General features: G+C 41.1%; 1 protein-coding gene across 2 annotated transcripts in view; it reads right to left on the bottom strand.

Moving 5' to 3' along the window:
• Positions 1 to 431: 431 nt before the first annotated feature.
• EPHA1 (EPH receptor A1) overlaps positions 432 to 12050 on the bottom strand; it is a 35215-nt gene continuing 23596 nt past the window's right edge. For both annotated transcript variants that reach the window (XM_031610221.2, XM_090149313.1), the window contains exons 6-18: positions 11602 to 11934; positions 10294 to 10418; positions 10033 to 10192; positions 6856 to 6952; positions 6149 to 6204; positions 5766 to 5888; positions 5478 to 5663; positions 4966 to 5027; positions 4231 to 4440; positions 3406 to 3555; positions 2749 to 2942; positions 2282 to 2437; positions 432 to 1443 (exon numbers count right to left, since the gene is read on the bottom strand). In XM_031610221.2, coding sequence (XP_031466081.1) covers positions 1365 to 1443; positions 2282 to 2437; positions 2749 to 2942; positions 3406 to 3555; positions 4231 to 4440; positions 4966 to 5027; positions 5478 to 5663; positions 5766 to 5888; positions 6149 to 6204; positions 6856 to 6952; positions 10033 to 10192; positions 10294 to 10418; positions 11602 to 11934 — 1931 coding nt within the window. In that variant the 3' untranslated portion in view covers positions 432 to 1364. The remainder of the gene's footprint in view (positions 1444 to 2281; positions 2438 to 2748; positions 2943 to 3405; positions 3556 to 4230; positions 4441 to 4965; positions 5028 to 5477; positions 5664 to 5765; positions 5889 to 6148; positions 6205 to 6855; positions 6953 to 10032; positions 10193 to 10293; positions 10419 to 11601; positions 11935 to 12050) is intronic.

The raw sequence follows: 12050 nt of genomic DNA, 5'->3' as shown, positions 1-12050 counted from the left end.
TGAGGAAGTCTTAGGACCAGCAGTGTGATTTTTACTTTTTCCCCCTCTTCTCACCTGAATACTTTCTTCTGCAGCAAAAGGAAGTACTACTCACATATTTCATTGAACTACATGAGTAGCTTCTAGTATTTCTCACAGTTTAGGGGTAAACACAGGAGCTGTACAAAGATGGACTTGGTTTACAGCTGTACATTACAGCAGGAAATCAGTTTAAAGAAAAATGTCTGAAGTGACCAGCTGCACATGCATCCCTTTGTCATAATGCAACTGCATTTGCACATCTGCAGTTACACGGCTGCCAGTCCTTAAGCTTGTCTGAAACAACAAAAATTGGATGTAATCACCTGCTGGAAATTATTACATGTATTCTAGAGCAATAGAATATATATATTCTATTCTATACATATATCCGAAATTATTTGAGATAAGCCAAAGCACACCAACACACAACCTGCTCTGCCTCAAGTTTATTTACAAAATACTATTTACAGTCTGTAGCACCTCTGTCTTGAGTTCTGATAAATAATAATACTTCCTTCACAGAGAAGGAATGACAGACCACCTCTACATTTTTCTGTTACAAATACCTTATTCAGTCCCTCTTTCAAAAAAGGGGCAGAGAAAAATTGGTACCTACAAGGTTTTGTGTCTATGGAACAAGTAAAGGTATTAAGCAGGTTGAAGAGAGGTAAATCACTCCGCTGAAGTACATGTGCAAGTAAGCAACATGCCAAGGTTACAGCAGGGTGCGCTGCTACTCCCAACTTCTCCTTCAAAGAACAAAGTACACCATGACTTGGTGATGTTTAAAGCAAGAATAGCTTAATTTAAAAATATATCCCCTAGCAGCAGCCTTGTGAAAGATTGAATAGTTTGTTCCTATTGTGAAATAAAACAGAAGGCTGCTGAAATGAGAAGGAATGTACATCAGGGAGTGAATGTGCCCAACCTCTGTCTGCATCCTTATGTATGTTTTCTGAAGGTCCCACAGCATCCTCATTTTCAATCTTAAAACATTATCCCAATCCCCACCCTGCAATTGTATGTATCCTTATATTTCCATGTGATTATCTGGCTTGAAAGTCCATTATGTGGACTACAGGGATTATTCCGTGCTGCACAGAACTAACAGTAGAAGACAGGATTGAGAACAGATTCTAAGACCAGTGTTCTGAAAAGTACTGCTGGCTGAAGCAAGGGGAAACAGAAATGAGAGCAGGTGGTGTTGCCTCATAAGTCTTTTCAGTCCTGGTTGTTTTGCTTATCTTGTCCCAGTCACTCATTTGGAAGCAATTGCCATAGGAATGATTCCAAGTGATATCTGGTAAGACAGCATTTGGCAAGCTTGAGTGAGCAACAACTGGTCACTCCTTAAAGCCTTGGATGCTACACAGAATCCTCTTCTGGTGGCCTGGAAGTGACACTCCCATCTGTTTCAAGTCCCTGAAGGAAATGGGAAGAGAAAGGAAAAAATGAATTGCTCTTCTCGTGCCTTGCAGACTAGGATGTGCTTAAGGCAAGAAACAGTTATTAAGCACTAGTTCAGAAAGCTTCCTTTCCCTCAGTACCTCCTGCTACCCCTTTTTCTCTAGAGAGAAGAAACATCCAGGCGTTACTTTCCCCTTCCCACCCAGTCAACTGGATTCTTCCACCTTGTGACTAGGCTTATGCTCCTATAAAATCAGGACTGCATCTATGCCCTCTTCTGATATGGGCCATGTCTCAACTCTTTAGTAGAGTCCCTGGACTGTACCTGTCCATTTGTTTTATGTAACTGCTCTGTTTATACTTGGTCGTATGTTCCCAAACCTACAGCAGAAAAAGTCTGAGCTGGTAAAGCATCTGGCCTTAGATCTTCTAAAGGGCCCAGAAGGACTTGGTTCTAGGATGGAACTGTGCCTAGCTGAAACAGGGAAAAAGTCACTAGCCTGTCGAGTTCAAGCAAGAAAATTCTCTAATCAAGCCCTGTGAGACTGCAGAAATGGTCAGGTTAGAGAATTATTTGATGTCTCTTCTTGCTCTCTTGTGTCTGATAGGAGTTCAGAGCAGCTCAGGCCCCCAGTAAGGCTCAGGCATGGGCAATGAGGGAAACAGTCTCACAGCTTTGGCTATTCATTCCCTTACAGGGCAATAGGCTTTTCCACTTCCATTTAACCACATAAAGAAGGATGAAGAAGCCTTACAAGTAAATGTGATGTCCTGTCATGTTCAGACAGCATGACAGATACAGCTGTTTTCAAAATAGCCTGGTGTGTGCTGTGGAAACTTAGCCTGTCCTTACTCAGCAGTGAGGTCCAGAATTGACTCCATGGTGTCAAGGCCAGCAGTGCGAAAGTTGGAGATATAACGCTTCATGCGAATGGATTCCAGCCACTCAGGAATAGATCGATAGGGGATACCATCAGATCCGCTGCAGCTTGGGAGCCGGAGCGTTACCCTAAAAGCAGATGAAACCCTCATTTAGCCAGGCAAATACCTTAAGTGATCAGTACTATGAGGCAGTAGCTTGAGAGAGAAAACTCTCTACCAGGGCTAGGCCGCTAATCTGCTCTCTGCAGGGAGATCAGACTGCCCAGAGCCATGGCTAGGCCTTACATCAGCATGAGGGAAAGATTACTGCTACCTTCTGCTCACAGAACATCCAACGTGTCTCTTGCCAGACTGCATTGCTAACATCACCTCTCCTGTTTGAACAGGAGGCAAAAATCTCCCAGTTAATCTCTCCTCCTCCAATGCCAGTCTGTTTACCTGGGATCAAAGTCTGCAACAGAGCGGAGAAGATGGGGGCTTGAGCTGAAGTGTTGCAGCTGTGCTCGAATCTCCTGGAAATGAGGCCTCCTCATTCGATCGTGTGACCAACAGCTCTTCATTAGCTCATAGAGGATGGATGGGCAGTCTACAGGTGGGGGGAGCCGGTACCCGTCCTCTAAGCTTCTCATCACCTGCACAGAGAACAGACAAAACTCTGTCCAGATGTAAAAGAAGGACCAGAGACCTCCAGGGGGCTGGGAGCAGACAGTTCACCATTATGCAGCAATGGAAGGGGTTGAAGCAGGTTACGTATGTATAACGTAGGGTTTGGACAGCAAAGGATAAGAAAACATAATGGATGTCAAAATGTGAAGAGAAATACATATCTGGTTTCAGTCTTTTATTAGCTTAGTTCCATTTGTGATTCAGGGCACATGTTCCTTAGAAGTGAGAACCAAATGATTCTGTTACTGCCCAAGTCAAAGCTTGGCCACATTGATTTTTAGCAGGGAAGGAGAAAGTAGTTATGCATTCAGATGAATGGCAAGTTTGCATGTAGAAGAAGAACAAGTACGGTCTACATTCTTTAAATAATAACCTTAAATAATTCCTTAAGTATATCCTTAAATTGCACGAGAGCTCAATGTACATTACCTCCTGATTGGTCATATTCCCATACGGCTTGTCACCAAATGATAGCACCTCCCACATGACAATTCCAAAGCTCCAGACATCACTGGCTGAGGTGAAAATCCGATGAGCAATGGCCTCTGGGGCTGTCCATCGGATTGGAATCTTACCACCCTGTAAAAGAGAAAAGACAGTGTATCCAGTTTGTATCATGGAGTTACGCTTCTCCAGTGCTTTCATGCAAAGAACTCACGAACTACTTCTTAGACTGGGCCCTCTTCTCTTAAAGTGATGTGTAATCAACTCTGGGGAAATTTGACAAAAAGACAGAAATAATCTTGTAGAGTGAATGAGTTTAAGCCTTCTGTTCAATTGAATTCAAAACCACAAAACCACTGCTGTGGGTGTAAGATATTGATGCCAGTAACAGACCTACTTGCAATGAAACATGATATTAGAATCACTGGAGCTTTCTTTGAAAGGGACCTGTACATCTCCCTACTCCAAACTCCTGCTCACAGCAGGGCTGTCTTCATAGCTAGATGTTATTAACCGAGTCCAAAATATCAGACATCTTATTTTGCTTCATTTCAAAAACTACATTTCCTGTACTTATTCTCTTAGCAAACAGAATCAACATGGATTCAATAGAAAAGCACCACCTTCCATCACATAATGACTTGCAATTTTATAATGGGTTTCCTATAGAGATTTTTTCCTCCAAATTCTCCATGTTTCATATTACAAAAAAATTCTGCCATTCTTACCTGGCAGAAACCCGATCTCCCAATAGTGCAGCTCACTTACAAGACTGAGACCTTATCCATCCAGAGACTGTTTTTGCATTACCTTGGTTTCATATGTTCCCTCTGCATCATTCTCCAATATTCGGGAAAGACCAAAGTCAGACACCTTGCACTGAAGGCTGCGTGTTACCAGGATGTTGCGAGCAGCCAGATCCCGGTGCACGTAGTTGTGTTCTGAAAGGTAGGTCATGCCAGAGGCTATTCCCTGCAGCATGTTCACAAGCTGCACAGGACTAAATTTTTCCTCATTCTCCTACATGGAAGAAGTGAGAGAAAACCTGGTCAAGTCACAGAATCATAGAATCATAGAATGGCCTGGGTTGGAAGGGATCTCAAGGATCATCAAGCTCCAACTCCCCTGCCGCAGGCAGGACTGCCAACCTCCACATCTGATATTTGACCAGGCTGCACAGGACGCCATCCAAAGTAACATCACTCTGCTGATTTCTAGATACTGACTTTATCAACTTGAAAAAGAGTGCAGTGGTAACAAGTAAAACATGGTGCTGTAGCCCAAGGGACCCCACAGGTTCACACTAAGACACTGGTGGTGGTCTCGAGTCATCACTAGGCACCTGCATTTTAACTGCCAAAGACAGCATTCTGGCTACTGAGCAAATTGGATGGTGTCAAGCTTCAGCTTGAGACTGGAAATGTTAGTGAACAAAAATTATGTGGATGTCTAGGTCTTATTTCTGGTCTTCTCTTAGGGTCCTAAATCCAGGTCAAGTGCAAGTTTTAGCAGTACACAAGCCTATTATAGATTAAGGTCTCTCACCCGGAGGAAGGTATCCAGCGCTCCGTTCTCCATATACTCAGTGATGATCATCATTGGCCTTCCTTGAAGAAAACATTAAAGTGTCACCTTTTTCGCAGTTCTCCTTTTTCAATGCTCTCCATACTCCCCCAAAACAGAGAACCATACCTAACCTCAACCACGATTCCTGTTCCACTGGCATAGTGAGATAGATGTCCCTCCCCTTAGAACTCCTCCAGTGATTTTGTATTTCTCCTTGTGTCATGCACATAACCTTCCACCATCCCTTACACTATTCCAACCTCATATCCACTCACCAACCCAAGATCTTTACTAACACTACCTTCCAGATTACACTTCCAGACTTTTCTGGAAATCCATAACTCTCCTCCCTTCCTCATTTCTTGCCATAAGCTAACATAACAATGTATATTTGCCCAACATAGCCTCCCTGACATAACCTCCTCTTAAGAATGTTCCTAGGAACGTGCCACTTTCTACTGTAATTCCAGGAACATTTCCCACATTCTTACTTTTGGTGACAACTCCTTCCAGATGTACGATGTTTGGGTGATTGAACTGCCCCATAATTGTTGCCTCACGCAGGAAGTTCCACCATTGTGAGTCTGAATATGTTGACTTGAGGGTTTTGATGGCAACCACAATACGTTCTTTCCCTGGGAGCCGCAGAGACCCACGATAGACCTCCCCAAACTCCCCTGAGAACAAATAGAAATAATAGGTCACAGATGAGCTCAAGAGTAGCAGGTGAACAGCAGCATGAGAGAACTGAAAGACGAAGAGAAGACCAACAAACTCACCTTCCCCAATCACATTCTCCATAGTGACACAAGAGACATCCAGTTCCTTAATGAACTCCAGAACCCCTCTACTGGGATCATCATATGGTTGCAGGTCCACATAGGGCTTCAACCAGACCTTCTCTAAGGTAAAGGAAACAAAAGGGCTAATAAACCTGTCAGCACCTTGGACAAGTTATGTAGGACAAAGCTACAGAAGCAGAGATGAATACACAGGTTTCCAATAAGAGAAGTAAACAAATATACCAAACGTACACTGAAAATACTGCTATTACAGAAACAGACATATTGCAACAGAAAAGCCATGCTCTTGTGATATTTGAAACCCCAATTCTTTTAATTCCTTCCAATCTATTCTGGGTTCTTCCCTGGTTCCAACTCACCTCGATCAAAGCCTGAAGTGCTGTAATCAGGCCGTGCCTGTCTGCGGTGAGTCTTCCTGAAACACAAGAAGTCATGAAACTCGAATGATTAACAGACAGCAAAAAGAAAAGCAAGTCTTCTATGGACTCTGCCCTAGTTGGTCAGGCATAGATCTCTGGGTAGTGCACAGCTCTTTCTTGCAGCTGGCAAGAAAATGCAGTGTCTCCTGTACATTTAGAAATGGAGCTTTGTTTCCATACAGGTAGTTTTGTTCTATCCTTGATGAATTACATCAATTTCCATTTATTTTATTAATATCCATTAATTTCCATTTATTTCATATTTTCTGTACATTTTCAATACAACAACTGATCTGAAACAAACAATAGAAACTTTGTAGACACTTAAAGAGGAAGCAAAACTTTGTATCTGGGTAGGTGACCATTAAAGTATTTAATGTAATATGTAATAAATATAATAAATATGTAATAAAATGTAGTATGTAATGTAATTTAAAGTATGATACGGATTTTTGATTTTTCAACCCCTCCAAAATTGCTGCTTACTGAGAATCAGTACATCTTATTGCAACATGCTGATCTCCCTCTTTCAATTCTAACTAACTTGTCTAACTTCCTCTGAGAGATCAGTTTCTCCTTTCTTAACTTTGTGTTAAGCTCCCATAGCCTACACTAAATCTTTTTCAACTCCAAAATTCAACACTTACTTTCGTCGAAAGAACAGAATTCCCAGAAGCAGCCCAATAAATAGCAGAACTCCAAAGATAATAGATGCTACGACTCCACCAGAAAGAGCTCCTGTGTCTGCAGAGATAAAGAGAATGGCCATGTCATTTAAAAGACCAAGAATTATTTGTCAGGAACACAGCAACCAGCTTCCACCAGCTATCTGTATTAGGTGAATTATGGTGATTTGTCTTCCAAGCAGCAGAGTGACCAGATGTGAATCCTATAGTATTGTTCATTCATTTAGACTTCATTGTGCTTTTATGATTTTTGTTATCGGTATTCCACATCATAACATCATGCACTGCACTGGTAGTTAAAGAATTAATGCTACAGTCCCATGGATTGTCAGTAGTTCCAGGTGCTTCTCTCAGAAGGGAAGAACTACAGCTCCCAGAAGACATAACTGTTCCATTTCAGTTTTCCATTCAGAGGGAAAGATAAAACTGATTGGAAATCATGAGGTTGGCCCTTCTTTTTCTACTTTTCTCTGCAGTGTGCTCTCCCTAGCCATCTCATCTTCAGCATTAGAATAAGGCCTTTGGTTTTTGGACACTGTCTCTCATTTACTTGATTTATTAGCTTCAATTCCAACTATATTGTATTATATTGTGTTATCTCACATTCCACTATCCACTATTTTTTTTGGTCTATCTCCCTACCTTTTCCCTACCACTTTTCCCCTTTCTAGGGGCAAGGGTCTGTGGGTCCCCCTTGCCCCATTAGTCACAGAACCAGGCCAAACTGGGACGGAACTGTGACATACTCTTAAGCTGAAGCCAACCATTTCCATACTACTGTATATTTGAATTTATCAGAGTAAATGCTAAATTATTTCTGTTGTTGAAGTGTGTGTTTTTAAGCCTTTATTTCTTGTAACTTAAGAAACAATTTATTTTTAAATGCAGTAATGAAGAGTGTTCACATCCATATCTAATGAGTATCTGCATTTTTTAAATACCTTCCCTGAAGACATTTAGGAAAACAACTGGAACCAGAAAACAACCAGAAAAAAAGAAAATTTAGATACAACATTTCAATAAATGACAGATTCTTAAGCAAGGACAGTGTCTAGAAGCATTTCCTAACATCCTGTCCAATGGTCAGCATCCATAATGCCTAAATAATAGTTGTTACTGTTGCTCAATTTGATGCCGACTCATTCATTAACATTTCTAAAAATCACCAGCTTAGATAAGCAGAAATCAAAAAAGCAAAACCAATGTTCTTTTTTCATAAAATCAAAAAGGCAAGATTTGGAAGGGGAAAGAGTATCTTTCATTAAACCATCTAGAAAACAATAACTAGCTCTTAAGTACATAGTTCTTCTGCAAGAAGTTAAGGAATCTTAAATACTCAAATTCAGATTTAAAAATTGCTTCTCCCTACAAATTTTGTTCCATATACAAATAGTGTCCCTAGACCACTGCAGCAAAAATCCTTCTAGTATCATCAAAGAAGCTCTCCCACCAAATGAAACCTTTCTGGCAAGGTTTTATCTCTTTCATATTCAAAGTACATTTGTCTTAGCATGACAAGATGATCAACTTTTATTTAAAAAACAAATGTAATCCCGGGGAAAGATGCAAAGTATACTATAGCATATCACTTCATAATCAAAAACATCTACTACATTTTAATTTAAATACTTATATTTTTCACAGAACCTTTGTTGTACATTAGTCTATTGGTTAACGATCATAGAGTCGTTCGAGTTGGAAGGGACCTTTAAAAGTCATCTAGTCCAAATCCCCTGGAACGAACAGAAGATCAGTTAGGACAGGTTTTTCAGAGCCACATCAAGCCCGACCTTGAATGTCTCCAAGGACAGAGCCTCTACCACCTCTCTGGGCAACATGCTCCAGTGCATTACTACCCTTACTGTACAAATATTCTTCTCTATATCCCCTCTACATCTCCCCTACTTTAGTTTGAAAGCACTTCCCCCTGTCCTGTCACAGCAGACCCTGCTGAAGAGTCTGTCCCCTTCCTTCTTATAGCCTCTCTTCGTACACTGAAAGGCCGCTATCAAGTTTCTCCAGTGCCACCTCTTGTCAGTGCTGAACAACCCCAGCTCTCTCAGTGTGTCCTTGGAGAGGTGTTCCATCCCTTTAATCATTTCTGTGGCCCTTCTCTGGATGTGCTCCAACAGGTCAATGTCTCTCCTATGATCATTTATGTTATTATAATTGGCACTGTGATTCCATGAAAATCTTCCCGGTGTAAAAAAGCCCAATTTTCAAATATTTCAATCATGGAGTCACAAATCTTTATCAGCTTTTACTCTGTTTATGTAATTTTTATTAAAATAAAGGTATGCGTTTTTTTTTTTTTCTTTCTATTTCTGTATTTCATTACAACAAAACTAAGCTTTCATTGGCATCATTTCAATGAACATATTTCTAAAATTATCGGGAACATCCATGGGGGCACAAGGAGGATCTGTGAATTTGTGGAATGAAGACAGACTAAATTCTGTTACTGGAAACTTTTGATAACTGATAAGTCTCTGAGTAACCCAGGGAAAGTGAAGGTTGGATGCGGACTCTGTGTGTGATTTCCTTAGATGCAGAAGAAAGTTTTCCCTGTGGCTTTAGTAGTCTGATCTTCTTCACTTTGGATGAGATTTTTTTTTCAACAGCACATACCATCTTTTTGGATAGAGTCATTGACATGTGCACATTAAGGGGCTCAACGACATACAGTAGAAATAATAATGCAGGAAAAATATAGTGGTGAAGTCCTTTGAGTTTTTCTTTTCATTAGCAATTTCCACACAAAAGGAGACATGTGCTGATCATTTTGCTAATCTTGCACTAGGAACATTGCTATCCAGAATCAAAGTATCTTTCAGGAGAGCTAAATGAAGGGATAGTAAGCAATTTACCAACATACAAACCTGAGAACAATAGTTCTGAATGGGAAAGTAAAATAGAATATGGGAAAGCATGAAAGATAATTGACTCCGTGTTTAGGACTTTTGTGTACACAATAAGGCTTTGTCAGCAAGGCCTGGCCCTGATGACAAGGAATGCAGGAGTGTGATTCCTCTGCCTTACAGCTGGTAGAACACAAAAAGAGATTCATATACTATATGCATGTACTATCTGATGGAGAAGCGAGTTCCTCACTAACAACAATACAATAATTGTATTTACCTGGTGGAAGGGTGCGGAATTCCTGCTCCTGGGAGTAGGGCCCAGGCCCAAGGGGTGTGATGGATCTCACACGAAGCAGGTAGGTTGTGTCTGGTTGAAGATCTGTCAGAGTGACATTTGGCTCAAGAAGGTGCTTCACTGTGTAACGTGCCTCCTCTCCCTGCACAAATCAAACAAGGCCAAGTAACTAAAACATAGTACGAAAAGGACATTTTCATAACTTTAGGTGAAAGAGGGAAGAACAGATGAGGCAGATCTCACCTTCTCAAAGAACATGACCTCATATTCCACTGAGGTTCGGCTACGCTGCCTTGGGGCGAGCCAAGAAACTGACAGACTACTGTCATCCCTCTGTGTCAGAATAAACTGGGATACTGTCACTGGAGCTGCCGGGTGGAAAACGAAGAATATCAGTATGAAATACAAACAATGCAAAATAAGCCCTCACTCCATCCAAGGCACTATCTTTTCTTCTCTGGTCATACTATCCAACTAGAAATTACCACTGCCACACCTTTCTCTTCTACAGTGAAAAGAAAATGTGGTCTCCAGTTGTAATTAGTTCACTGGAATTGCATACTTCACCAACAGTATCTACCCCAACAGAAGAAGTATGTATCTTTCATCTTCAAAACAAAATCAGTGATTCAAGAAATTACATTTAACACAGCACTGTACTGAAACCAAAATGTTAGGATTTTCTACTCCAACAACAACAGTAATACCACTAGCCTATGTGATTTATGAATGTAATTCCATTTCATAAGTGTACTGTGAAATTTCATGATCTAAATCTCTCAGGTGACCACAGATGCATAATATTCATAAATAAAATAATTTTTAACAGTTTGCAGTTTGAAGTATCAAAACTGCTTCTCTCCTTGTCCTTCATCAACAGGAAGTGGTGAGATAAGTCAAAGCAGCTCTGCTTTCCTAGCTCAGAGCTACACTGCCTCTGTACAGTAACAGGAAGAAGAAAGAGGAAGTTGTATTTTGTCACTAAATCAGAACTGAGGAAAGTACTAGGGGCTGTTGAGAACTGTAATGTCACTTGTCTATAATCATGTTTCACAGCACTCTGGAAAGTACTGAAGGACAACCAAACTAGACGACTTGAAACCAAACTATAAACATATGTGTGAAGGAGAACTAGTATGTTTTTAACATCTTTATTTCTCCATGCTTTCAAAGTTTGCCTTTTCAGTTACATTAGGATTTCTGTTGTGTTTGATTTTTTGCAATATCTGAGTAATGTCATAGGCTCCATTCTTCCTGTCACACACGTAACAGTATTTTGGTTGGACTACAGCAGTGTATCACAGGAAAAGCTTTAACCTTCCCAGTTCTGTCTTTGGTGGATTCATAGCTCTTACCGGGTAATGTTTACTGCTGCTTTGATATGCAAGAAATACGACTGAGGGACTTCACATGACAGAGGCAAGAGGTAAGTTATCATACCCTACCAATGCACGTAGCAGACAGAAGGAGAAGATGGAGAATGCTTAAACATTCACAGAGATTCCTCTTCCTTTTTCTGGTGAGCAGGAAGAACTCTCTGGTTCTGCTAACCTGCATGTCCAACTGCAACCCAGACAGCTGGAGCAGTTCTTTGTGGAGCAGGTCCCATTCCTGAGACACCATTATGGGCTTCCACAGCAAATGTGTAGTTGGTGTAAGCTTCTAGGCCATCCACATCCACAGCAGTTTTGGTGAGACCTGAAGCACTTGGGGAGAATACCACACCAGGCTCACATGGATCACATGACTGGAAATGACAGCGCTGACAGAAGACTGTGTAAGTTAGGTCCTTTCGCCCACCGTGGTCACTGGGTGGCTGCCACCACAGACTGAGCTGTGTGCCAATAAGGGAGAAGCTGACATTGCGCGGAGCTGAGGGAGGACCTACAAGAAACATGAAAGAAAGTATTTGGTCCAGTTAATAATACCCAAAGTATGGAGGCAGTTTCCCATCTGCTGGTGCATTCTGAATTATGCCCTCTGTTCCCCCCAGTCTCTCC

This window comes from Phasianus colchicus, chromosome 1 (assembly GCF_987193195.1).
Source record: "Phasianus colchicus chromosome 1, bPhaCol1.hap1.1, whole genome shotgun sequence".
NCBI classification, from domain to species: domain Eukaryota; kingdom Metazoa; phylum Chordata; class Aves; order Galliformes; family Phasianidae; genus Phasianus; species Phasianus colchicus.
The sequence above is the reverse complement of the archived record's forward strand: the minus strand, read 5'-3'. Positions and strand labels throughout refer to the sequence as shown.